The sequence below is a fragment of the Artemia sp. Qi Xiang Cuo genome, chromosome 8 (genome assembly GCF_049724085.1).
Source record: "Artemia sp. Qi Xiang Cuo chromosome 8, ASM4972408v1, whole genome shotgun sequence".
Classification (NCBI taxonomy): domain Eukaryota; kingdom Metazoa; phylum Arthropoda; class Branchiopoda; order Anostraca; family Artemiidae; genus Artemia; species Artemia sp. Qi Xiang Cuo.
In genome coordinates this window covers 16,844,346-16,872,271 of record NC_142801.1, presented here as the reverse complement: position 1 = coordinate 16,872,271, position 27,926 = coordinate 16,844,346, and the positions used below count along the sequence as shown (strand labels likewise).

Sequence of the window (27,926 nt, the reverse complement as noted above, 5' to 3'; positions counted from 1 at the left end):
TTTCCTTGTTGTTCAGGGTGGGGGGTTGTAATGTATTCGTACAAAGTTTTGACCATGTTGGTTTCAATGATGCGTTTTTTATTCTTATTTTACACTATTTCTCAGGGGTCTCAGGCTTTTTTTCTAAACTACCATAAATACTTATTTGCAATTAATTTGACTTCCAAGACAAACGAGATTAATAGTTACCATTCCTGAGTAAGTGTCAGACGGGAATTTTTTTCACGGGAGACAGATTAGTGCTGCCCATGCAAAAAAGTCATTTTCCTTGGTGTTCAAGGTGAGGGACTGTAATTATCCTACCAAAAGTTTTGGACAATGCTGATTCCAATGGTTCACTTTTTATTTCAATTTTACACCATTTTCAAGGGGTTTCGGGCTCTTTTTCGAAATCATCATACATTTCTTTTCTTAATAAACTTTTACTTCTAAAATGAACCGAAACAACAGTTACAATTTCTGATTCAGTGTCAGATGGGGATTTTTTCTCACCAAACAGTTTTTTTTAAAAACACTGGTTTCAACTTTTGATTACTATGGGCTGTGGTTCGCTCTTTACTAGGTTGCAGCTGCCGCTGCAACCATGATTAGCACACTTTAGTATCATCGGTACATAAATTGTCTTTAAAATTTTCGTGGTCACCAGAGCACCTGGAACACTTCTCACTGTTAGGACAGTATCGTTGCGAGTGGCTGAACTTTTGGCATTTAGTTGACATATCACATAGAATCTTTGTCGGAAAGGTCACCCTGGGATGCTGGAACGCACTGTTAGATTTATTTATGTTTGTAATAGTTTTTTTTACCTTTACTTACTTTTATTTTTTTACTTACTCATTAATTATATCCATTTCCTTTGTTGTCCATTTATAAGCAAAACAAAGCGAAAATGTAAAAAATAGATATTTTTAAAAGACAGAGTATAAACAAAAAACACAAAAGATTTTAAAACTCCATTATATTCAGACTTTTGTTATTATTGAAGCATTATTTTTCTATGTGTTGTTAAAAAAATTGGCAGTTTTTTAACATATACAGTTGGTTTTAATTACTCCCTAGTATAGATTTCTTGACATAAAACTTAAAAATAGAGGACACTGTTTATTTATTTGAAATGTATACACCATACAATAAGTCTTACCAGTTGAACGATAGAGGTGGAGGGGTGAACGTATTACGTCCCTAATAAGGTGTACTTATAATTTTTAGTTAGCCTATAGTTTTTTTTTTTTACGTAAAGTGTAGAACGAAGAGCTATTTCGGAAAAAAAAAAAAAAAAAAAAAAAAAAAAAAAACCTCTTCATAGCTCAAATCAAACCGAAAACCGATTCTTGGGGCTTAACTGCAACAAAATTAATGTATTTTTATTTAAAAAACTCAATCAAAAGAAGTAATCACACACACTAAATTCAAAATCAGAAAAAGACATGGTCACCTAGCTAATTTGCTTTTTTGTCGATTAACTTGCCCAAACTCTGTTGATATATTGTGTACAATTTTCAACAACTTGAGTGCACAATTTTCGATAGAAAAACAACTCACAATAAGACAACTATAAGGAAGTTGGATAAAAACAATTAAGACAACGTGAAACTGTTCATCGTCGCTAGAATTAGAGTTGCTTGATAAGCCTTAATAGACCGATAGCAGGCTTAAAAAACCGGCTTTGATCAATTAGGAATTGTAAATATTTCCTTAACTGAAAATTAAATATTTATGATTATGTTATAAAAATAGTGCAACCAAAAATGCAAACACCTAATTAACGTAAAATTACGCCCTTTGGACTTATGCCACTTTCAAATAAAGAATAGAATAGTTACTATTCAACAAAAGCCCCTTTAACTAAAATCAATTTAGAATTTCAAGGATTTGGCAATGAGAGCTGCAATAGCTTGAGTAGAGTCACCATTAAATCGTCTTAATTCTTCTAGAACATCCTCTTTTTTAAACCCTTTGGATATCAAGTCTTGTACTTGGGCCTCTGTAAATGGTTCATTTGCAGCTGATGATGAGGTATGCACTGCAGAGCTTTCAATTAGCGCTTTGGCCAACTCCCTATCTTCTGCTTCTCTCCCAGATTCTAGAAAAGAATGGAAGTGGAAAGTTCTCAAGTTCTCAAGATGGAAAGAAGAAGAAGGGAGAGAGAGAGAGAGAGAGAGAGAGAGAGAGAGAGAGAGAGAGAGAGAGAGAGAGAGAGAGAGAGAGAGAGAGAGAGAGAGAGAGAGAGAGAGAGAGAGAGGGACAGAGAGAGAGAAAGAAAGAAGGAGAGAGAGAGAGAGAGAGAAAGGAAGAGAGATAAGAGAGAGAAAGAAAGAGAGAGAGAGAAAGAAAGAAAGAGAGTGAAAGACCTAGATTAGCTTTACCGATTCACGTAAGTACGATAAACACATTTGAAAAAACAACCTATTCAGATTAGCAGACCAACCTACTCACACTGGTGAGGAGGTTAGTCAGTAGGTTACTTGGTGTCTTGCTGACTTATCAACATTATGAAAGGCAAAACCCAATTAGTTGTCTTGTTAGATTTTCGTTTCTTTGACAAAAATTAGAAAGGATTTCAAGATAGCGTATGCTCCAATTTGATGATGTAAACATAGTGTCTAATAAATCGTCAATAGCGAGGCTCCCAGAAGTTTGAAAATATGAACCATTTCCCATTCTGAATGAATTTTGAAAAGCAATACAAACTAATATCTAAATACAAATTCTTGTTAATTCACGTCAACGACGATTTCAAAGATTAGTTAATTTTTTTCTTATACATATACGACGAGACCGGATAACAAGGGAGAGGGGATATCCCTATCTCTGTAGTGCACTTAACTGAAGTCTGAAAAGCAAAAGAAGTGGCGTTCTTCATAAAAGTAGGTTCGATCCGCTTTCTAGGGAAATAACAAAGGTAAAGCTACGGTGTCAAGATCACACTTTACGCATAACAGGTTTCCCAAAATCTAACTTTTTAGTAATCTAGCTAGGACTAAGCGAAATCACAAAAAGAAAGCTGGGAACTTCATGGGAAGCAAAGGAGAGTGAAATTTCCAACAGAGTGGGCGGGAAAGAAGCGTGTGCAGCTTTATTGGCCTCAGCCGGCAATGCCCCGTGATTAAGTACCAGTAGTAGCACTAGGTCTAAGTATAAGCAGTATCCCACAATATGGGATCTATGACTTTTTGTACCGGTATACACAACTTCATATAAAATAAATTAAAAAAATTTTTGGGCATTATAATACAGATAGTAATTCATTAAAAAAATAAAACTATCCACTATTTGTTTGGAAGGATTGAGCTGAATTTCTAATAGCAGAACTTTTTCAGGAACGGCAAAATAGATTATCAATCCTGAAGTCATGAAAAACATAAGACATAAACGTAACGTAAAAACGATTTTCCAATTTAACTCTTTGGGGAAATATTTAATTCCAAAGGCTAACTTACTTACTTGTACTTTTATCAGGACACAAGTTATGTAGCTCTCCCTGGCGACAGGATCCGGCAGACTGTTGAATTCCACAGGTTACGGTCTTGGGTTAATGGGGCGACAATTTCGAGCCATGAAGGGTCCCATCTGCGACCATGTCGAACCAATTGCCGAGTTCTGCGACCGGAACCCGGCAATCGGTTCGAGGTAAGATTTGACGGTGTTGAGCCAAGTTTTGGCTTATCCACAACGTCGTTTCCTCAAATCAGGCGTTGGTTTACAGCGTAGACTTTGATTTGCAAATGCAAATGCAGGGCAAGCGGTGGCGTCGAATGATAGTTGTGATGTTGTACTTCTGGTCATATCGTTGGCGGATTATCCTATTAGGGATTCGGTCACTGAGACGTAACCCCATTATGCTCCTCAGGCATCTGTGTTCAAAAGTATTGAGGAAGTTTGCCTCGCCGACTTTTAAGGGCCACATCTCAAAGCCGTACAGTAAGACAGACCGGACTAGGGCATCGTAAATACGAATTTCTGATTACGGACTTCCCGATGTCAAAATTTTTTCCAACTTGCACACAAACTCTATTTCAGCGGCAAAGTATCATTATGAAAAATTAAAACAAAATCGAGTAGAAGGAACGTTTCCCGAAATCGAAAAAGAATACTTATAAGTACTCGCAAAGCAAAATTCAAGAAAAAACTATTATAGTTTACCATTAAAGCAGTAATAAAACTTTAATTTGTTAATACTATTCTGGAAAATGAACGCAAAATTAACAGCCCACTCTTTCGGTTTTCCAATTCAACTCAGCTTGCACAGAAGCTCAGACCTGATATATTAGATTGTTATACAAACATAACGATACGTAGAGGGATATGAAAACAAAATTAATAAGCTCACAAAAAAAGCCTTCTTTTTCATGTAAAATGAAAGAAGAAAAACATCATGTAATTGATTTTTAAAGAAATTCCTCGCACATAATCTTAAAATATAAGCTTTTATTTATTTCTATTTTTTTTTGAGGCAAGTCCCTTATCTTTTGAAAGTTGCAACAAATCAGACTAAAACTTGGAACCAGTCACACAACGAAGTGACTGTGCAAGCTCAGTCACCGTGGATCTAGAGATCTTACGGTTAAACAAATTCCCACATCAAATCTTCAGATATGAGGTGAGACGAAAATGCCCGGCCCTGCTGCAGGTAAAATTACAAGTAAGTAATCACACAACAAAAAGTATGTTGAGAACCAGTTCGAAAAATCAGTAGGCCTAATCAGCTATACTACTACTACTACTACTGCTATAAGCCAGTCATCCAGAACATAGCTGCCTAAGGCTAAGGCAGGACAAAGACTTGTCAGTTATTTGACTATATTTTCCTTAAGGTTTGCCATTTCTCGAGGGGTAAGACCTTGCAAAAGACGAGTTTCAAATACTGTCCAAGCTGCAGCTCTGCACCACATGCAAAAATATGCGAGTCAAAGCGGAGACAGCTACATCTTCAGGTGACTATCGTCTATATTTACCTGTATTTACTATGTGTAAAAATTAAAGGGAAGTAAGAAAATGATCCAAGAAAGTACCTTCCATTGCTTCATCGACTGATGGTCCACTCAGACGCGCACAGTCAGGAAGCTCAGATTCGGGTAAAAATCTCGTGTCTGTTCCAGTCGTTCCAATCACCAGCACGTTTTTTTTTAGATCCAGCAAGCACTATAATTATACAGTTGTGTTACAAATTTCCTAGAAAACTAGTACAAATTCAAAAAATCGTACAAAGTTATAAGAGGAGAATCACAAGATAGAACTACTATATTTATGGCCCGAATTGTAACTAAATAATGTGTTATGCTTTGATTCTCCTTAGCTGAACAATTTACGATATTTTTAAAATTTTTGTTTCTTGTCTCAGTAATTTGGCCACCGGGACGGATCCACTCACGGACCAGTAGGTGGAGGGGAGATCCATATTCACTAATGGAAGATTTACTCATATAAAAGAACATACACATATAAAAGAGCCTACAGGGGGTATCCAGATTATTCTCAAGTTTCAAATACCGCGCGAACTTTGATGTCATCTTCATGTTTGAATACTAGGACATTTTGTCGCTGTCATGCCTAAAGGTAGTATCTGTCATTTTCAAACTTGGGACTACAATCAAAGGTCGTGTCTGCAATCATATTCAATCACATTTTGACCCCCCTGGTCTACATTATCATGCTAATACTCCCTTTGAGAACATTTTTGCAAACAATTATTGGTAATTACTTCAGAAATGTGAAAATACCTGTCTCCTGTTGACCAATAAATGAAAAGATTCACTCACATTAGATTAATTTATTGAGGTGACAAACGACACTGATACCCGATTCCCGGTTCCAGCGATTACAGAGAGAAACGAAGGAGATTCTTTCCCATACATAAGTTTAAGTAAACTTAAGGTAGAATTTAGCCCGATGAGACTAATTGATCCACCAATTTCACCCACACTCCTTTCCTCCAATTGAATGTTGCCTGATTTAGTTCCAATTCACAAGTTAATGTCCTCTACATTCCAGGAGTTTAAATATAAACATTTTATAAGACATTGCTATGATGAAATAGTATTGGGGGATCAACGAAATACCCTACAACTTATACAAGAGAAAATATTGATTTTTTTTAAACATTTGCTGTTTTCGTACGCTATATCTTTCGTACGCTATATCTACGCTTTTTTACCACAAAAAAAGGTAGAATGTCAATGAACCAAAACTAAATTCGAGGTTTCCGCTCCGTCATAAGCTCCTTTTCTCTCTCTCTGTCCCTGATAGGGAAATCCGACCTGCTTGGCCTCATAGTAGCATCAGAGTGGACCTTCCAAGAGTTTCCCTAGCTAAAACTGTGATTGCTAACAGCGCTGCACCGTGACCTTGAAGAGTGGCACTCCTGGAGGAAATTATAGCCTAGCAAACGACACAACATTTGCACTGGATTCTGATCGATGGACAGTTCTTCTGGGGGGGGGAGGGGTTGAAAAATATCTTCTCATTAAAGTTATCTATTATGGATTGCCTCCGCGTAGTAGAATAATATTTGTAGGCATGAATATATAAGGAATTGGAGGTAAAAGGCTTCAGATTGTCTGTGCAGGACTTCGATTCGTGTTTATAAAAGAGGATCGCTGAGTGCTGAAAGCCGCGTTGTTACCAAGATGGGCCCACAATTGCACGAAGCCTCCATTCTAACTGGAGGTCCCACGGACTTATTGTTGCTCGACTGTAAGCCGGCTTAAGCACTTCGTCTAGACTTGAGAAGATGTGTTAGTAGCCGTCCTGCACTGGTTCTGGGACCATTGCTTTTCCCGAGGTAATAATAATTTGAATGATTTAAAGAATAAAAAAATTGCAGCTTGGAATGTTACAACGTTGAGAAACAACTATCGCAACGACAATTTGACTTACAACTTCAGACGCATCAAACTGGACTTATTAGAACTTACTTGAACAAATTCCTATTACAGTGGTATGAAACATGAAAGCAGGTGATATAGAATTCGTTTACGCAGACAGGAAGGATGGAGTAAATAGGCACGGAGTAGGGTTTATGATAAATAAGGAAACTGCTAAGTCTAGTTGAGGTTTAAAAGGTCTTAATAATAGAATGATAGTTGCTCATTTTCAAACAGTTCGTCTTAACGAACTGTAAGTAAGGAGTGACCCGGCTCAATGGTAACCGAAACTCTAGAAAACGGAATTTTGATACCAATAGATACATCAAAAGAATCAGATTTTAATGCTGATTTCAAATATATAAGCTTCATCAAGATTAGTCCTACCCATCAAAAGTTACGCCCGAGAAATTTTTGATGATTTTCGAAAATAAGGGGAAAGATCCCCTAAAAGTTATAGCACTTTGATAAAAATCACACCATCATATTCAGCTTATCGGAGAACCCTACTATGGAGGTTTTAAGCTCCTGTATACAAAAATGTGGATTTTCGCATTTTTTGCCAGAAGAAAGATCAAGGACGCGTGTTTATTTTTTTTTTTTTTTCCAGGGGTGATCTTATCGACCCAGTGGTCCTAGAATATCGTGGGAGGGCTCATTCGAACGGAAATTAAAAGTTCTAGTGCCCTTTTTAAGTGAAAGAAAAAATGGAGGGCAACTAAGCCCCCTCCCACGCTCATTTTTTTCCCAAAGTCACCCGATCAAAATTTTGAGATAACCATTTTGTTCAGCATGGTCGAAAATATGATAACTATGTCTTTTAGGATGACTTAATCCCCCGAAGTCCCCGGGGGGAGGGCTGAAAGTTATGAACTTTACCCAATGTTAACATATAGTATTGGTTATTGGGAAGTATACAGACGTTTTCAGGGGGGATTTTTTCTGGTAGTGTGGGGGCGGGGTCGGGGGTTATGTGGGAGGATCTTTCCATGAACAAAGTTTTCATGGGGGAAGGGACATTGCTATAAAGGGGGCGCCGGATTTCCCAGCATTATTAAAAAAAAAGACCAGAAATTATATAAAAAGAACAAGTTTTTTAACTGAAAGTAAGGAGCAACATCATAACTTAAAACGAAACAAAATATTACGTATATGATTGGGTTTAACCCCTAGTCAATACCTCGCTCTTTAAGCCAAAGATTTTTTAGTACTTTCATAAGAGCTATTTATTCTAATTAACGGAATTTGTGATTAAGGGGTCATTTTTAAAGAATTGGAACAAATTCGAACTTTAGCTTAAAGAGCAAGGTATTGGCAAGGGGGGGGGGACACTCTAATATAAGTATTAAAAATATATGAATATACGTAAGTTAATTCGTAAGTAACGTATATTTATTACTAATAAAAATGTTCGTAATATAAAATTAAAGAAGTTTCGAGAAAGCTATTTAACCAAATAAAAGTAAAATTAATATTCAAATTTTGTTTTAATTATTCATATACGGTAAGCTAAAATCAAAACCTGCATTAATTTAAAAACGTTCAAAAATTAAATAAAAAAACAAGTTTTTTTTTAACTGAAAGTAAGGAACGACGTAAAAACTTAAAACGAATAGAAATTATTCCGTATATGAAAGGGCAACGCCTTGCTCTTTACGCTAAAGTTTGACTTTCTCGCAACTCTATTTTTTTAAACAATGATAACTTTAGCGTAAAGAGCGAGGCATTGAGGAAGGGACAGCCCCTTTCATATACGGAATAATTTCTTAAAGTCGTTCCTTACTTTTAGTAAAAAAAACTTGCTTTTTTTATTTAATATCACCAAAAAGTGAAGGGTTTCAGTCATTGTAGCATATGCCCCTATAGAACCGACTGATGGAGATAGTAGCAATTGAGATGAATTTTACTTACAGCTAGAAGAACAAATAGACAGGATTCCACGTAGAAATGTGATATTTTTTAAAAAGGATTTAATAACCAGGTAGTAGAAATAGGGATAGATGGTATCGAAGCCTACAGAAGTATGGCGAAGGATAAGGAAAGAGTAATGGTAACAGACTGCTGCAATTTTGTAGATATAACAATCTAGTAATAATCAATGCAGTATTTGATCATAAAATGCCCCATAAGTTAACATGGTATTTACATGATAGTAAGACGGCTAACCTTATTGGTTAAATTATTTTAAACCGAAGAGTGGCAAGATCGATAAAAGACACTCGGGCATATTGGAGCGCTGCTATTGATGCTAGGATCATAATCGATTGGTTAGTTATCGATTCGGATAGTTATCGATTGAAAGTAAAAATCACCGTTTAATAGTGTCAAGGGTTAATATAAAACTGAAATTTTGGAGGGGTAGCTACCTTCCGGGAAACTATGACGTTGGTAGACTCTAAAATTTGACAATATAGTCTTGACAATATAAGATGGAGCAATTTGACAATATAAGATGGATGGTATAATTTCAGGAAAAAAGTTTGTGAAGTCGCTGATTTTTGTCGCTGAAAGTTTGTGGTGTCTTAGGGAAGAAAGTCTAAGAATATCAGTGAAAATGCTTTATATGTAACAGAGAGAAGAAGGGGCTTGAACAAGAATCATTTGAGTGATACTATTACTACTACTAACAAATCACCGCAGAACCCAGCCGCCTGAGGCCAAAACAACTACGCACACTCCTCCTCCATCTCAATCTGTTCAAAGATTCCCTCTTTACACCTTACCAGGAAATACCAATTTCCCTTAAATATTTCCTTCCGACACCCTCCCGCTCCAACTAAAGACGACATGGTTTTCGTTTAACGCTGGGCAGTAGGTCGAAAAGGACGATCTTTGGCATAATGCCATCCTTCATCCGTAGAACCTGCCCAAGCCATCTAATCTTTTTTCTCATTTTAGCCCTAGAAAGCGGGATTAAACCACACTTTTCGTATATCCTACCGTTTGAGGTACAGTCAATCAGTCGAGTAGTAAAAACAATCTGTAGGCAATTTTTCTGCAAAATATCAAGCAAATTTTTCTCAGTCTTTCGGAGCGTCCTTACTTCAGAACCATATTTGACCACTGTCATCACTGAAGCTACCAATATTCTAATCTTGGTTCGCAGACATATCTTCCTATTCTTCCAAACTATTTTCAACCGTGAAAAAACACCCTTGGCCTTGTATCATCATACTAAGTAATTTACTACCTACAGAAACCAGGCTAATACCTCTATAATTACCACAATCAATATTATCCCCTTTCTTATACAGGCTTTAATTAGGGTTTTCCTAAAATCGCTTGGTACTTCCCCATTTTCAAAAAATTTATTCATAATCTTCAGTATCTTAATTCTAACTTCATAACCCCCATATTTAAGAAACTCATTTACCACACTATCCGCATCCGGGGCCTTATTTTCGCTAACCCTTTTATTAGCGTCGTTAATTCTTCCTTACAAAATAAATCTTCTTTCACAACCATTGTGTCACAAACTTTTTCGTTCTCCTCTGTATCCTTTTCTGTAACTCTATCAAGGGTTAAGACATTTTCAAAATGTTCTGCCCATCTCTCTTTAGCTCTTTCCTTAACATTAACTGTGACCACATTCCTATCTTTAACAGAGACAAGTCCAGATTGACAACTCCCTCTCAATTTATTAACATGCCAGTACAATATCTTACTAATATGCTATCTACCTGCATCTTCCAGATCTATGACTTGATTTTGTACAAGCCCATCCTCCTCTCTATTAAACATAAAGCCTTTTCAATTACATTCCTAGCTGCGTTCCTAACTTTCTTCCCTAAGACACCATCAGTGACTTTACAAACTATTTTCCTAAAATTACTCACTCCATCTCCTATGCTGTCAAATTCTAAACTCTCCAGTTTAGTATTCAACTGTTCCTGGAAAGCTGCTCTCAAATTATCATCTTGGAGCCTACTAACATCATAGCTTCCCGGAAGGTAGTTACCCTTCCTAAATTTCAGCTTTAAATTAACCCTATACACTACTAGATAGTGATCCTTAATTTTAAAATCAATAGTGTCTCGTTTTTATCCTGTCGGTCTTCAGTTCATAATAACAAAATCAACAAAGTTAGCTTTCTTACCATCATATGAATACCATGTTAACTTATGGGCCATTTTATGATCAAATACTGCATTGATTATAGCTAGATTGTTATACCTTCAAAATTGCAGCAGTCTGTAGCAATTATTGTTTTATCTTCGTACACCTGATTTACCTAGGTTAGCATACCATCTATTCCTATTTCTACTGACCTGGGCATTATAATCTCATGAAAAGACCACATTTCTACCTGTGACCCTATCAATTTGTTCCTGCAGCCATAAGTAAGATCCATACGAGTCATTACTATCTCCGGCAGTCGATGAACATAGTCATCACTGTAGCTTCCAATATTCTAATCCTGGTTCCCAGACTTATCTACCTATTCTTTTAAACTTTTTGCGACAATGAAAAAGCACCCTGGGCCTTAGCTATTCTACTTTCAACATTTTCACTGCACCCCACATCTTTACTAATAATACTACCTAGATAAATGAAGCTGTCCACTTGATCAATCTTTTCGTCACCCAAAGTCACCTTTTCATCTTCACTTATTCCTAGACTTAGAGACTTAGTCTTCTTAACATTAATCTTTAAATCTATTCTTATACCCTGAACTCGCAAAACCTCTAAAAGCTCATTCATTTTGCTAAAACTTTCATCTAGGATGCTTAAATCCTTAGCGTAATCTAAGTCTAGGAAAGTTTTACTTCCCCATTTGATGGTGTCCTCCAATTGCCTTTGTTATACCTCTTGAGACAAAGTCTATAAGAATGATCCATATAAATGGAGATAGAACGCAACCCTGCTTAACTCCTGATGTAATAAAAAAAACAGCAACTAATCTCATTTCCTACCTTAATCGCAGCACTGTTATTCTCGTACATAGCACAAATCACTTTAATATATTTATTTGGTATACCATACAAGGATAAGACCTTCGCTAAAGTTCTTCTATCAGCTGAATCAAACGCTTGATTATGATCTATAAAACTGAGAACTAAAAGTGTTTGATGACTCAGGCACTTCTCGATTACTAACCTAAAATTGAAAATTTGGTAGACACATCCTCTACCCTTCCTAAAACCACCCTGTTCTTCTCTTAAAACTTTGTCTACAGCATTTCTAAGTCTAAAAAGTATAATCATACTAAGTATTTATTAATTAAAGAAACCAGACTAATACCTCTACTTACCACGATCAATCTTATCCCTTTCTTATGCATATCCTATACTTCTATTAGTGTCACTAATTCTTCCTCACAAAATATGTCTTCTGTCACATCCAAGGTGTCACAAACTTTTTCATTCTCCTCTATATCCTTTTTTCTGTAGCTCTATCATGATTTAGCACATTCTCAAAATGTTCTTCCCGTCTCTAAATTAACTCTTTCCTTATCACTAATCGTGGCCCCGTTCCTCTTTTTAGCTGGGACAAGTCCTGATTGATTACTCCCTCTCAATTTATTAACATGCCAGTACAATATTTTACTATTGTGTCATCTAGCTGCATCTTCCAGATCCTTGGCAATTTTATCCACGACCTCCACTTCAAACCTCCTTAGTTCATATTTTAATGATTTCTCCACATTCCTGAAATTCTTCCTTTTTCATATGATCTATCCCTCAGATGATTTATGTGCAAACTCCTCCACGTCTCTATTAAACAAAAAGCATTTTCACTAATATTTCTAGCTGCGTTCCTAACTTTCTTCCCTAAGACACCATCAGTGACTTTACAATCTATACCCTAGTATCTCGTATTGATCCCGCCAGTCTTGGTTTATAATAACAAATTAATAAACTTAGGTGTCTTGCTATTACGTACATACCATGCTAACTTATGGGCCATTTTATAACCAAATACTGCATTGGTTGCAACTAGATTGTTATACCTACAAAATTGCAGCTAAGTTTACTGTTTTCTTTTCGTAAATCAAATTTACGTAGGCTAGGATACCATGTATCCCTATTTCTACCGACCTGGGCTTTCAAATCTCCTAATAAAAACACCATATTTCTGCCTGAGACCCAGTCTATTTGCTCCTGTAGCTGTAAGTAAAATTCACATGAGTCATTAGTATCTTCGTCATTCGGTTCTACGGGGCCATATACTACTACGACTGAAACCCTTCACTTCTTAGTCATAAAATGAGCGACTAACATTTTATTATTAATACCTTCCCAGCCTAAACAAGACTACGCGGCTTCCTTATTCATCATGAGCCCTACTCCCTGTCTTTGTACCTCATCCTTCCTTCCTGAGTAAACAAATTCTATATCATCTAATTTCATGCTTCCTACCCCTGGGATATGAGTTTCCGGAACTCCTAGTAAGTCCAGTTTGAATCGTCTGAATTCGTCAGTCAAAATGTCGATATGATAATTACTTTTAAACGTCGCACCATTCCAAGTTCCAATGTTCATTCTCTTTAAATCATTGAAATTATTTTGGCCTCAGGAAAAGCAATGATCCCGGATACCAGTGCAGGACGGGGATCATAATCTATATTTAAACCTTATAATTAAGGCATTAAAATATAAACTAAGTAGGTGTGAATTGGACGCCATGAATAAAATTGCTGAATATCTGAAAGATGCAGCAAGATGGCATAATAGTATATATTGTACTGGCATGCTAATAAATTGAGAGGAAATAGTCAATCTGAACTTGTCCCAGTTATAGATAGGAACGAGGTCACAGCTAGTGTTAAGGAAAGAGTTAATGAGAGATGGGCAGAAATTTTGAGAATGTGCTAAACCGGATAAAGTTACAGGAAAAGATATAGAAAAGAATGAAAGTTTTTGACATTATGGATGTGAAGGAAGATTTATTTTGTGAGGAAGAATTAGCACTAAAAGGATTAAAAAATAATAAGGCCAAAAGTGCTGATAATGTGGTTATTGAGTTGTTTTTTTTTTTAAATACAGTGGTTATGACTTATGAGGTTAGAGATGGTTCACCAAACATTATGAATATGGTTTTCGAAAAAGGGGAAATACATAGTGATTTTAGAAAAACTTATTTTAAGAAAACTCTAATTATAGGGGCATTAGTCTGGTTTCTGTAAGTAGCAAATTCCTTGGTATGATGATACTTTCTAGACTAAGAGACGCTGTAGCCAAAGTTTTAAAAGAAGAACTGTGCAGTTTTAGGAAGAGTAGAGGATGTATTGATCAAATTTTAACTCTTAGGTTAAAATTGTGAATTGCCTGAGTCATTAAACACCTTTAGTCCTCAGTTTTATAGATTTGTGCTATGTACGAGAATTACAGTGCTGCGATTAAGATAGGAAATAAGATTAGTAACTGGTTTTGTATTAAATCAAGAGTTAAGCAGGGTTGCGTTCTATCCTCATTTATGTGGATCATTTTGATGGACTTAGTCTTAAGGAGTACAGGAAAGGCAATGGGAGGACACGGAATCAATTGGGGAAGTAAAACTCTCCTAGATCTAAGTTATGCTGATGATTTAAACATCCTAGATGAATATGATAAGTGGACAGTCTCACTTCCGTAGGGTATATTATTAAGAAATATGGTGGGCGCCGTGAAGAAGTTAAAAGTAGAATAATCAAAGCTCAGGGTGTTTTTTCACAGGTGAAAAAAGTTTGGAAGATTGGAAGATAAGTCTACGAATCACGACTAGAATATTGGAATCTACAGTAATGACAATAATCAAACATGGTTTTGAAACGTGGGTGCTCCGAGAGATGGAGGAGGGTTTGTTAGAACGTCTTCCAGTGAAATTGCCTAATGATTGTTTTGAGTACCCAACTGACTGACCGCATCTTAAACAGTAATTCGTACGAAAAATGTGGTTCAATCGCGCTTTCTAGGGCTATAATGAGAGAAAGGTTGAGATGGCTAGGACACGCTCTGCAGATTAAGGATTGCCTAAGATTGTCATTGTCGGCCTACCATCCAGGGCAAAACGGAAAGCAAGTCGCCCTCGAAGGGGATGAGAGGATGTGAGAATAGATTTAAGAGAAATATGTACTTCTTGGGAGGGTGCAAAAGGGAAGGCTTGGAACAGATTAGAATGAAGGAGGAGTATGCGTAGCTGTGTCAGCCTCAGGTGGCTTCTTGCTTCAGTGAGCTGTTAGTAGTAGTAGTAGAACATGTGATTGAAGTGGCTTCTCACGTTTATCCATTTGTTTTTTAACTTCTTTGTAAGGTGATGTGAATATTCAAACTCTCTCTTCGTGGATGAAATATTTAAAGGCTCTAGTTTTTGTTATCTAGTAGAGTGTTTTCCATACTGAACGAGTTTCCAATTCCACTGTGAGCCTGACACAAACTGCAAACCATGGTAAGCCCTTAATCGCGATTTCCCAGGGCAACGAAAAGTGAGTTTACTGACCTTTGCCATTTGACGGCTTTGGTAAGCTAAATGCTCTTGCAGGAACCGATCTAATGCTCAAATTAGAGCATGAGAAGGCTTGTTCCATTCCAAAGCTTGGGAGTAAGTAACTGTATAAATTTGAAAAGAATAATCCAGTTTAGCTGAAGCCTACTTCACTCCATTTCAGTTTGGCAAAGTTTTGTTTTCCAAGTTTGAACTTACTTTCATATTACCTTTCAAACCTTTAAACAGCAGAGGAGTGAAGGCATGGTCTTGAAACCCTCTAAGTAGAAAAATATTTCCATCCCTACAAAATTATACTGAGTTTATATTGGACCACAATCATAAGAGATATTTACAACTTAAGCAAGAAAGCTTCTCAAACTTCAAAATTTCATCTTAACGATAAAACTATGTCACAAGACAGCCGTATTGATCAACTAACCTGGTGTCTTTTCAGCATATCCAGTCCTAATAGCATGTCCATAGGTTGATCTTCCAAGATTGAGAAAGATGCAGGAAGAAAATCATTTTCAATTTGAATCTGAACCATGTGAACACGACCAAGGATTTTTTGTGTTCCAACCCCTTTAGCAATTCCAGCCCATCTATGATCAATCAAGCGTTCAATATGACATCGCCTGGCACATGCTGAGGACATGAGAGTGGCCTGAGCTCCTGTGAATTGATCAAAAAAGAGACTGGTTATTGATCTTAGCCTGGAAATCATATTTTTGCTGGACATGGTGATTCAGCCTATTTAAGATCAATCAAACGATCATTGTAATATCCTCTGGAGAAATATACTTTGAGACTCTGTGATTTGATACAAAACACACAAAATGGTACATAAGAAATAGTTTTAGCCCCAAACCAGATAAAAAGGTAAATGGACATTGACAAAATGTCCTTTGGAATAGAGACAAAATTCATCGTCAACGGACGCAAAAAAAACGATTAAAAACTACCCTAGGATTCCTAATCTAGTTCAAACATAACCAAAGACACTAACCTACTATTCTTCAGATTCTTTTTTCTTCAAAATCACACCACCAAAATAATTATCAGCTTTTTTCCGTTGAAGATACTAATCGGTCCCTTTGGGGGGGGGTGATTTCCCTTAAGAAAAACATCAAAACAAAAACAGGCCAATTACATACAAAATGTTGGAAGCTATTGAAACATTTGTATAAATCTTAAGATTATAATGTACTGGAATGGAAGGTAAGGAAGGGGGGGGGGGGGAAGTACAGGTTGACGGCCGTCCCCAGCCCCTCCCTACATGCCTGAATGATCTCTTTCAGTATTATTTTTGAAAAATCAATGAATTCTTAATAACTGTTTCGACCGCATTATCTTAAAAAGAACAACTTTTGTACAAGCGAAAATAAAAGTCTGAGTATTTCCGCTTAACACCCAAAAGTTTCAAATATGCTGGGGTAAAAATATGGATATGTTTTGCGTAAAGTGCCTCTGATTTAATGATTCATATTGACAGACACATTAAGAGAAAATCTAATGTGTTCATTCTTTTTTTGCGGCTCATTTTAATGGTGAAAAAGGCATATCAGAATGACTCCTAAGAGCCACGTGCAGTTCGTGAGCCGCAGGTTACCGACCACTGACACAGACTTTAGGGATTAGGTAAAAGTCTAAAGATCAATTCTTGTTTCAGCTAAAAAAGGAACAGGATTACAGCTGTAAAAATGTCATTGTTTTAATAATGCAAATGTCCGGTACCTTCTTTGTGGATAATTCTTATGAAAAAGACATAAGAATTATACATAAGAAAGATTTCTTATGTAATTATACATAAGAAAGACATAAGAGAAGAAAAGTGTTGAGCGACAGAGTAAGTTTTGGTTTACTATACAAAACATGGGGGCCCACAGGGGGGGGGGGGGCATGACCCCCCTGGAATTTAGACCAGACTAGGAAGAAAATAGAAGTGTAACAACTAATCAAAGAAAAACAATTTCTTGTTTTGGTTCTGTCTTTAAGAACTGCTATGAAACTTGTGTCCCAGGTGCCATGGCGGGGGGGGGGGGTCCAAGGCTAGGGTGCTGCCCTTTCTGATCAAATTTTTCACGTTGATTTGGCGTTTTTGCTTATAATTTGAGTCGGGAGGGGGCAATTTAATTTTGCCCTAGGAACCGCTCTGATCGGAAGTTAATGCTTCAGAAGGTTGAGGGTTCCAGCATTAGAAGCTCTACAACTAGGCTGTTGTAAGAGATGGTCAGGTGTAAGTGAAAACATTGATAGTTTAGCAGTTGTGTAGATATTTGCGGTTTTGTCACTAAAAGTCCTAGGCTATTGACTATAACGAAGTTCCGGGAATATATTCTGAATATGCCACGAGTGCGGCTATTTAAACTGGCTTAGAAGCGAATGGATTCGCTGGCTTCTGATGTGATTGACATTGAAACCTCTCGTGGACTTATCAAGACACCAGAAAAAGGACACGTTCGATACTTAGGGGTTTTAATCGACGAAAACCTCTCGTTCGACGAAGTTTTCAAGGAACCGTGGAATCTTGAGAAAACTCAGTCACCAATTCCCTAAAAAAATACTGATCCGGATTCACAATACAGTTATCAAGCCTCACATTCAATATTGTTCTACAGTTTGGCAATCTAATTTCAAGACACATTTATAGAGACTAAACTCACTTCACAACAAAGCACTTCAAATTTTAGGCCCAACACCGAACAGACTATCAATGACATCATTTTAGAGACTATCTTGCACCGTTTTTTGTTTTAAATATTTTTCAGGAACACTCCTATCACCATTTAAAGGCTTATTGACACGAGCATCACAAATCCATAGTTTAAATACACGATCTTCATCAGACATTTACATACCCCCGACACCGACAGCTAGGTCGGAATTTTCTCCTAGAATTGCGTGTACTAACGAGTGAAGTGCACTTCCGCAAGAGCTGAAATCATATAGGTCTCTTGGCTCCTATAAAAAGAATGTAAAAAAATATCCAAAAGATTAAAATTTATTTACTAGATTTATTTTATTATTATGTTTAGAATTTTTTGATATTATTATTATTTATTATATTTTAGTTTGATACTTCAAGGGGTGTGAGCGGAGGAGAAGTTGTGCTAAATTTATTGATTTTTGATGGCGGTTCGCGGTGGAAATTGGAGAGGACAGGGGACCACGCTGTATATAGAGTGTGCAAATATTACTGGCCCAAACGTGCATCAATGCATAAGGAATTGAGTTAAGTGTATTTTTATATTAAAAAAAAAAAAAAATTAAAACCCATATTGAACTTGAACTTGTCTCCAAGTTTGCGGCCTTTATAGACAAGGAAGATTTCAAAAAATTGTGGAGTGAGGGAAATATAAGATAATGGATCGGGTCGTAGATAATGAGGTGGCCAAAAATTGGCAACCTTGATCAATATTTTACGTAATCGCGAGGTGCATATTTGGCAGTACGAAAGGAATCTCTCAGAAGCACTATGACACGGCTTAGCTGTAAAGGAAACATGGGGCAAGGGGAGGGGGGTTCTAAAGTCAATTTACGAAGAGAGGAGCTAACCTTCAGTAGTGAGTTGAAGATGCATAGTTTACTTCTTGGTGCAAGAAGGAATGATTAAGGAATATGGAAAGGGCTACATAGTCCTTATTTTTACCCCATGTTTGAAGATATTGATCAGAGAGTAGGTCAAATGATGTTTGTACATGAAGAATTGAGTTAAAGGGAAAAGGAATTGTAAGGAGATAGGAGGTTTGACCAAAGATGGCTTGTGAGTTTGAAGAGAAAGGAGTGTTTTGTAAGCGTGGATGAGCGATGAGTTGTTCCTTTACTAGGCGTGTTTCTTTTTTTCTTTTTTTTAGTGTTTATGTTACTTAACATGTATTTTTTTATTTTACAATGCCATGAATTTAGGGTACAGCAATTAAATTATCATTATTTGTCATTTTCAAATAATATCTTGATCTTTATCCACTATTTTTAATTATGGGTTAAACTTCACTTCAGATATATTTTGAGTTTTAAAACACATTATAAGCTTTACCCCCCATTCCAAAGTATTGCTGTGCTTTCTGTTTTTTTTTTATTGTAGATTTCTTGCAATTTTGTTGAATCTGTAGATAATTTGTTTCCGAGGCCCAATTTCGAATAATAAAAATAAGTCAATCCCAACTATAAAATATAACATCATAATACACCATAGTACACCGTTAGATATGTGTACAGTTTTCAGCACGCTAAGAAGACATGGACGAGAAGTACGATGTCAGACGACGGTCTTAGTGGATTATGCCGGAGATTGACTGTTGCGCTGGAGGAGTTGTGCCCGAAAGTCGTAGTGCAGTGTTGCCACCTTGTGTGCTGATTCAAAATTAGCCAAAAAAGCAAAAAAAAAATTTGTGACGAATATGAGCACAGCATCAAAACGTCCTCGTCAGTCTCCCAAAAAAGGTGTAGATAAATGCTCAGCATGTGGATTAGGACTGGAAGAAGACGGAAAAGCCGGCCTTTGCGACGGTTGTGAACTCTGGTTGTGTGTCACATGTATCGACATGTCTGATCCCGAATATGAACTATTTACTAGAATGAGTCGCCGTCCGGGATCCACTTGGTACTGCCCTAGGTGTAAACATAGTGATAAGCCTATCACACCTGAAATAATTCGTGAAATAGTGATTGATTCCCTTGCCACGTTCAAATCAGATCTACAGAACGAACTTGAGACAAAATTCCAGTCACTGTTGAAACCTCTGGCTGAACAAATTTCCCTAGTAGAGCAAGAAATAGCTTCTAAATGTTCCCAAGGTAATTTAATACAACAGGTCACCACCGTAGTGTCAGTCGAAGTTTCTAAAGCTAAACAAAGCCTGTTCGATGAAATTTCCGGTAAAATTGACAGAGACCTGCAGAGCCGAGTTCCAGTGCAGGATACTAACCAGGTTCAGCGTGAGCTTGGAGACATTGCACAAAAACAGAAGAATCTAATTTTATTTGGCCCAGAAGAAGACGCTGCAGTGAACCAAAAGTTGCAGAATCAGGTGGACTTAAAGTTTATCAACGAAGAACTCTTGCGCGATTGCTCTGTGAAATGTTCCTTTTCTGTGAGATTGGGTCGTAAACAAGTTAATAGAAGTAGGCCTATAAAAATGATATTCAAATCCCCGCTCGATCGCGATCTGGCCGCCTTCTTCTTAGTGAGTAAACAAGATGCTCTTAAAACTAAAATACCAAATTTTCGAGTTTCTCATGACAAAAGTGAAGCCGAGTTAATCGATAAGAAGAAGTATGATGTTCTAAAAAAAGAGCTGAATGAGAAAATTGCAGCCGGAGAGAGCGGTTGGAAGATCAAGACACGCAAAAACGGACCGGAATTAGTTCACGAGGAGCCTTTTCGTCGCCAAGCCGGATTTGAGATGTCCGAGTGAAAATCTGCAAGTGATTTATACTAATGCCGACTGTTTGTCTACTATATGGGAATAATTTAGTGAGTGAACGCGGGTCCGTGTGCCACATGTGGTTGTTGTAACTGAAGTTTTGCCAAAACATTGTAAAGACCAATTAGCTTACTTTCAGCATCTAACTGATTATAGTTTAGTGTTTAATAAACAAGCAAAACGAGGGATATGCATTTATATTCATACATCCGTTAAGTTCAGTGAGATTGTTAACCCCATTTTTGATTTGGTTTCTGAGTGCCTTGTAGTTGATATTAAGTTACCTTTGCTGAATAATTATCTGCGTCTTGCTGCTTTTTAGAGGAGCCCAACAATTGGTCCATCTAGTTGTGTAAATGATGCCAATATTTTGAATTGTTTGACTTATCTTGTGAAAAATAGTCACAAATTACTTGTGGTGGGTGATTTCAACCTCCCTAATATTGATTGGCAGACGCTGAGCACAAGTCAGCCAGGTGAGTCATATGAACAGACTTTTTTAGATAGACTTGATGATTTGTTTTTGCACCAACTTGTAAATTGCCCCACGTGGGAAAGAGGCGTTTCTATTCCCTCAATATTGGATTTAGTAATTACGAAACATGTTGATGATATTTTAGGCTTGGAAATGTTTTCTCCACTAGGAAAAAGTGACCATTCTGTAATTCAAATTACTATGAATACGTTTGTCCAGCAAGAAAATACTGATTCTCGTAGGTATGATTATGCTAGGGCTGATTATCAGTCAATGAGGGAATTCCTTGTGTCTTTGAATATCACGGATGAGCTGCAGAAAGGAAAAGTGGTGCCTGACGTTGTATTTGGATTTTTTAAACAGACATTTATAGAATGTAGGGATAGATTTGTTCCTTTGATTAAAAAATATTCTGGCCAAAGGAAGAGACCAAAACTACCTAGACATATACTCAAGTCAATCCAGGAAAAAAAATCATCTTTGGAGATCTTACACTAAACTAAAAATTGAACAAAAGATTCCGCAAAAACCCAGTTCTATGAATCAGGATGATGACACGTGGCCATTGTATAAACGTGCTAGGAACAGGGCCACAAAGTTGTTAAGAGCAAATAGGGAAGTAGTGGAATCACACATTATTCAGTCAAGCAAAACTTGCCCAAAGCAGTTTTGGAAATATGTAAATAGAAACAAGCCTAACTTTTCACCGAGTAACTGCACATTCATGCATCTGGTTACACAACAAAAAATTGATGACGATTTTGATAAAGCATGCATATTTAATGAAACTTTTGCATCAGTTTTTGTTACACCTAACCAGACACATCATGACCAGGATTTAGTACAGGGAATACAAAGTGGGACTTTATCATGTAATGATATAGACTTTAGTGTTGCAGAGGTTCATCAAATACTTAAAAAGCTTGATACGTCTAAGTCCCCAGATATAGATGGATTTCCTAACACTATGATAATACAGATAGCTGATGTAGTTGCACAACCACTTACGTTTCTGTACAATCAGTCCTTGGCGACAGGTTCCTGTCCCTCAGGTTGGAAGAAAGCAATGGTTAAACCCCTACACAAAGCCGGTGTAAAATCAGATTTTAAAAATTACCGTCCGATCTCCCTCACATCTATATTTTGCCGGGTTATGGAAAAGCTGATTGTTGCAACAATCCAAACTTATTTTGATGAAAATAATCTTTGGAATCCTGCTCAGCATGGTTTTCGTAAGAGAAGGTCTTGCAACACTCAACTTCTGGAAGTTATTGTTGATTTTCAGCATTATGCTGATCTGGGTATACTGTTTGATTGCATTTAGATAGACTTCGCCAAAGCTTTTGACAAAGTTTCTATGTCACAACTAGTTGAAAAATATCGACTCTATAATATTGGTGTAAGAACTGTTGATTGGATTGCTGATTATTTGCGTGGTAAGTCTCAACAGGTAGTTGTCGGTGAAGCAGCATCTCAATCAATTGATGTCCTGAGTGGGGTACCCCAGGGTAGTTGCTTGGGCCCTATACTCCTCTGTATTTTCATCAATGATTTACCATCTTGTGTTCGTCATTCGTAAGTGAAGTTGTTTACTAATGATGCTAACATTTGCCGACCAATAGTAACTACCGATGATGAGCCTATGCTTCAAGAAGATCTAGATTCAATAACACGATGGTGCGAGTCTAATTTGATGTTTGCAATTGCATCAAAATGTGCAGTGCTTCTTTACGGGAACAAAAATCAGCCCAGCCGTGCATACTCCCTATCTGGCTCATAGATACCGTCAGAAGAATTTGTACGCGACCTCGGTGTTCACTTTGATACACATTTAAAATTTGATAGAAATGTTTCGACTGTAGTAAGAAATGCAAATTACGAACTCCTTACTTTAAAACGGAATTTCAGGAAGTTTAATCTTAAGAATTTTATGATACTTTATAAATAATTTGTTCAGTCAGTTTTTGAATATAATACTTCTGTTTGGTTTCCTCTGAATGTAACAGACGAGCACCGAGTTGAAAAGATTCAGAGGCGGGCGACAAAAATGAACCCTTATTTGAAACACCTTCCTTACTCACAAAGACTAACTAGGCTTCAACTTCCTTCACTGCATTTCCGACGTCGCCGTACTGACCTCATAAACCCATTCAAAATAATCAAAGGCGTGGACGATATTGAGGTAGGAAAATTTTTCGAATTCAGCCACTACCACTTGACACGACAGCATCCTTAAAAAATTTACCCACCAAGAACCCACAGGAAAATTGGACACAATTCATTTGTTAATAGGGTCACAGACTCTTGGAATAATTTATCGCCAGAAGTTGTTGAAGCCGGATCATTTGAATCGTTTAAGAATATGTTGGTTGATAGCCAGTTTTACACAAGTGCCTTTTCAGTTTAGACCTTTGTGTTGCCTTTCATTTTATTATATATTGTATTAGTACGACAAGCTTTTTAGCTTACCGTTATGTGGATTAATAAATAAATAAATAAAGAAAAAGTAAAAACTGAAGGAGAAACCTATGTCGAAAAAGTGATAAATTTATTTGCCATGAATCCTCCCCGTTTGAAATTTTTTATTGGGCGGCCGCTACTACCAAAAACTGCATAACTATACATCGAGGTCTTTTTCATTAAGAAATCGTAATCTCGATTTTTTATAGTTACTAAAATACATATGGCTGCATAAGCTTTCACACGACTAAATTAAAAAAAGCAGATTTCATTTTTACTCTACTTGGTGCTTTAAGATCGAGGGGACAATACATCGTCCAATAACTATCATAGCCAGCGCGCTAGCGCTGCCTAAGTAAAGAACGATGTGGGCACAATGTGTTTTTTTTTTCTCCATACCCGGGCACTTCGTATCGAAGGAGTTGTCGTAGAAACTTCGAAAAGGGCTCATTCGATTGGAAATTGGAATGGCTAGTGCCCTTTTTAATAGTCGAAAGTGATTGGAGGGCAACTAGCCCCCCCCTCCACGCCCGTCATTCCCCCAAACACATCCAATCAAAATTTTGAGATAGCCATTTTGTTCAGCGTAGCTGATTTCTTGATAGAAAATATGTTTTTGAGGAGGACACAACCCTCAGGGCAAGGGTCTTAAGTATACACTGAGGGCATATAAAACGATATTGGCAGAATTTATTATTTCTTATTTTTTCCTTTAGAGCAGGGCACTTCATATGGAATGGGTCGTCGTAGAAACTTCAAAAGGGGCTCATTCGATTGGAAATTGAGAGTTCTAGTGCCCTTTTTAATAGTCGAAAGTGATTGGAGGGCAACTAGCCCCCCCCCCTGCCCCCCATTCCCCCAAACACATCCAATCAAAATTTAGAGATAGCCATTTTGTTCAGCGTAGTTGATTCCCAGATAAAAAATATGTTTTTGAGGAGGACACTCCCCCAAAACCCTCAGGGCAAGGGTTTTAAGTTATGCCCTGAGGGTATATAAGGTTTTTATAGAAGGCGTTGTCGTAGAAACTTCAAAATAGGCTCATTCAATTGGAAATTCGAAGGGCTAGTACCCTTTTTAATAGTCGAAAGTGATTGGAGGACAAATAGTCCCCCCCCATGCCCATCAGTCCCACGAAAATATCCAATCAAAGTTTTGAGATAGTCATATTGTTCATTGTAGTTGCTATCCTGATAGAAAATATGTTTTTGAGGAGAATACTCCCCCACAATCCTCAGGGCAAGGGTGTTAAGTTATGCCCTAGGGGCATATAAGGTTTGTATAGAAGGCGTTGTCGTAGAAACTTCAAAAAAGGCTCATTCAATTGGAAATTCAACGGGCTAGTGCCCTTTTTAATACTCGAAAGTTGTTGGAGGGCAACTAGCCCCCCCCCTCCACGCCCATCATTCCCCAAACACATCCAATAAAAATTTTGAGATAGCCGTTTTGTTCAGCGTAGTTGATTTCCAGATAGAAAATATATTTTTGAGGAGGAAACTCCCCCACAACCCTCAGACCAAGGATTATAAGTTATGCCCTGGGGACATATAAGGTTTTTATTGAAATCTTTGTCGTAGAAACTTGAAAAAGGGCTCATTCGATTTGAAATTCAAAGGGCTAGTACCCTTTTTAACAGTCGAATGTGATTTGAGGGCAACTAATACCCCTCTGACACCTACCTTTACCCCAAACACATCCAATCAAAATTTTTAGATGGCCTATTTATTCAACGTAGTTGAAAGTTTTGGGAATTAGGTCTTTAAGGATGACAACCCCTCCACCTACAGCCCTCAGGGCAAGGGTTGTAAGTTATGCCCTGGGGCCATATAAAGTTTTTATTGAAAGCGTTGTCGTACAAACTTCAAAAGCGCTCATTCAATTGAAAATTCAAAGGGCTAGTGCCTTTTTTAATAGTTGAAAGTGATTGGATAGCAACTAACGCCCCTCTTACGCCCACCATTTTCCCAAACACATTGAATTAAAATTTTGACATATCCATTTTGTTCAACTTAGTTGAAAGCTCTGAAAATTAGGTCTTTTAGGATTATAACCCCCTCAGAGCCCTCAGTGCAAGGGTTGTTAGTTATGCCCTGGGGGCATATAAGGTTTATATAGAAAGTTGTCGTATAAATCATAGGCCTAAGTAACGAAAGGAGACACTCGAGAACGAGACATGAAACGGAGACTAAGTAAAGAGGAGGACACTCCCCCACAATCCTAAGGGCATGGGTTTTAAGTTATGCCCTGGGGGTATACAAGAACGATGTTGGCACAATGTATTATTTATTAATTTTTTCCTTTAGAGCAGGGCACTTTGTATCGAAGAAGTTGTCGTAGAAACTTCGAAAAGCGTTCATTCAATTGTAATTTGGAGTGGATTGTGCAATTTTTAAAAGTCGAAAGTGATTTGAAGTCGATTATCAATCCGTCCAAGCCCACCAGCTACCGAAACACATCCAGTCGAAATTTTGAAAGAGCCTTTTTGTTCAGCGTAGTTGATTTCCCGATAGAAATTATGTTCTTGAGGACAGTTGGAGGTGGATGGAGTTCGTCCGGAATGATGCAGACCTTGTCTGCTGACCACGTGCCTCTGTATATGGGGTCATCTCCTAACTAAACACTCCGATCAGGGTGGCTGCAACCTCATGTGGTGGGTGGAGCCCACCCCGGGAATCACAGTATCTAGGTTAAACCTAGCTCTAATCAGATTCCAGGCCTAGGGTCGGCTGGGCTAGCGACCCTCCACCTGAAAATCAAGTGCTACGCAAAGTGACTACATAGCCTCGGATCCGGACCCCCTTTTAAGATCTCGACCATCGCGCGTCAACGGACATGCTGACGACGTCAGAAAGACTGACAGACTAAACCTTCTAGACCAAAGGGGGCTTCGAATAGCCACCTGGAATGTTTTGACCCTGAATGCACCTGCATCAAAGAACCTACTTTCTCAAGAACTTCGTAAGAATAAAGTGGCGATTGCAGGTCTCACAGAAACCCGTCTTACTGGAAGTGGAGAAGAGCGAATAGGCGATAATCACTCGTTACTCTGGTCTGGAGGGAGCATGAGGAGAAATGGTGTTGGTCTCTCGCTAAACGGCCCTGCAAGAAAGGCCTTACTCTTGCACGAAGCTGTATTAGACAGAATAATGAAGGCCCGCTTTGGGCACAGGAATGGCAAGATGGCAATCTTCATATGCTATACCCCGACCAACGATTCCGACGACGTAACCAAGGAAGAGTTCTAATCTGCTCTGTCCAGATGTCTGTCAACATTTTCCCCCCACGATGTCACTGTTCTTCTCGGTGACTTCAATGCTACAGTGTGAGATGATATGGGTGTTTGGCGTGGCACAATTGGACCTGTATCCCCCGACCCACTGAACGATAACGGCCTTCGCCTACTCGAACTGTGCCGATCCCATGATCTTGTGATCGCAAACACCTACTTTCAACGTAAGACTATCCACCAGTACACGTGGTATAGTAACGACGGTCGCACAAAGAAGATGATTGACTACGTCATTAGTTCTAAACGCTGGAGATCATCGCTGAAGAACTGCAGAACTTACAGATCAGCAGAGCTCGGAAATGCAGATCACAGGCTAGTGTGTGCTGACGTCCAGCTTCGCCTCCATGCACAGCGATCGGAAAGAATACCAGTAGCAGCGGATATTGGGCAACTAAAAGAGCCAGATACTCGCCAGAAGTATAGTGTTGAGATATCAAATCGCTTTGAGCTCCTTGGCACACTCAACAGCAGCGAAGACGCCTAGAAGTATTTTAAATCGCAGACCAGCGAAGCAGCACAGCTGGTGCTTGGCAAGCGAAGTTTCCCGAAGAAATCTTGGCTAACTGACGAAATACTGCAGGTCATAGAGCAAAGGCGGAGGGCAAGACTTCTTGAGGACATGGCCACCTATCGAAGGCTCAAAGAAGCGCGGAACCGACTTGGTCACCGGAACCTAGCCCAACTTATAGAAAGGAAATCCAATGAAATCGAACTAGCAGCAAAAAAGAAAAACATTAGTAGCCTGTTCAACCACATACGTGATCACAAAGAAAATAAAACATCAGCACTGAGACCCGTCTTACCCAGGGATGGGAAACTTTTCTCTGATGAGGGTTCTTGTCTCGAGCGCTTGAAGGATCACTTTTTATCACTCCTGAACAACACTAGCCTGGCTATGCCTCCTACTGATAGTCCCAGCCAATCTGGCAGTCCAAAACCCAAAGCAGATGCTCCTCCTGACAAGCCTTTCAGCCCCTCAGAAATTGGAAATGAAGTAAAAGGACTCA

General features: G+C 38.0%; 1 protein-coding gene across 3 annotated transcripts in view; it reads right to left on the bottom strand.

The window, feature by feature from the left end:
- Positions 1-1,281: 1,281 nt before the first annotated feature.
- Positions 1,282-27,926, bottom strand: part of rngo (DNA damage inducible 1 homolog rngo) — a 63,573-nt gene continuing 36,928 nt past the window's right edge. For all 3 annotated transcript variants that reach the window (XM_089092866.1, XM_089092868.1, XM_089092867.1), the window contains 3 exons: positions 15,709-15,941; positions 5,013-5,142; positions 1,282-2,083 (listed from right to left, as the gene is read on the bottom strand). In XM_089092866.1, coding sequence (XP_088948992.1) covers positions 1,857-2,083; positions 5,013-5,142; positions 15,709-15,941 — 590 coding nt within the window. In that variant the 3' untranslated portion in view covers positions 1,282-1,856. The remainder of the gene's footprint in view (positions 2,084-5,012; positions 5,143-15,708; positions 15,942-27,926) is intronic.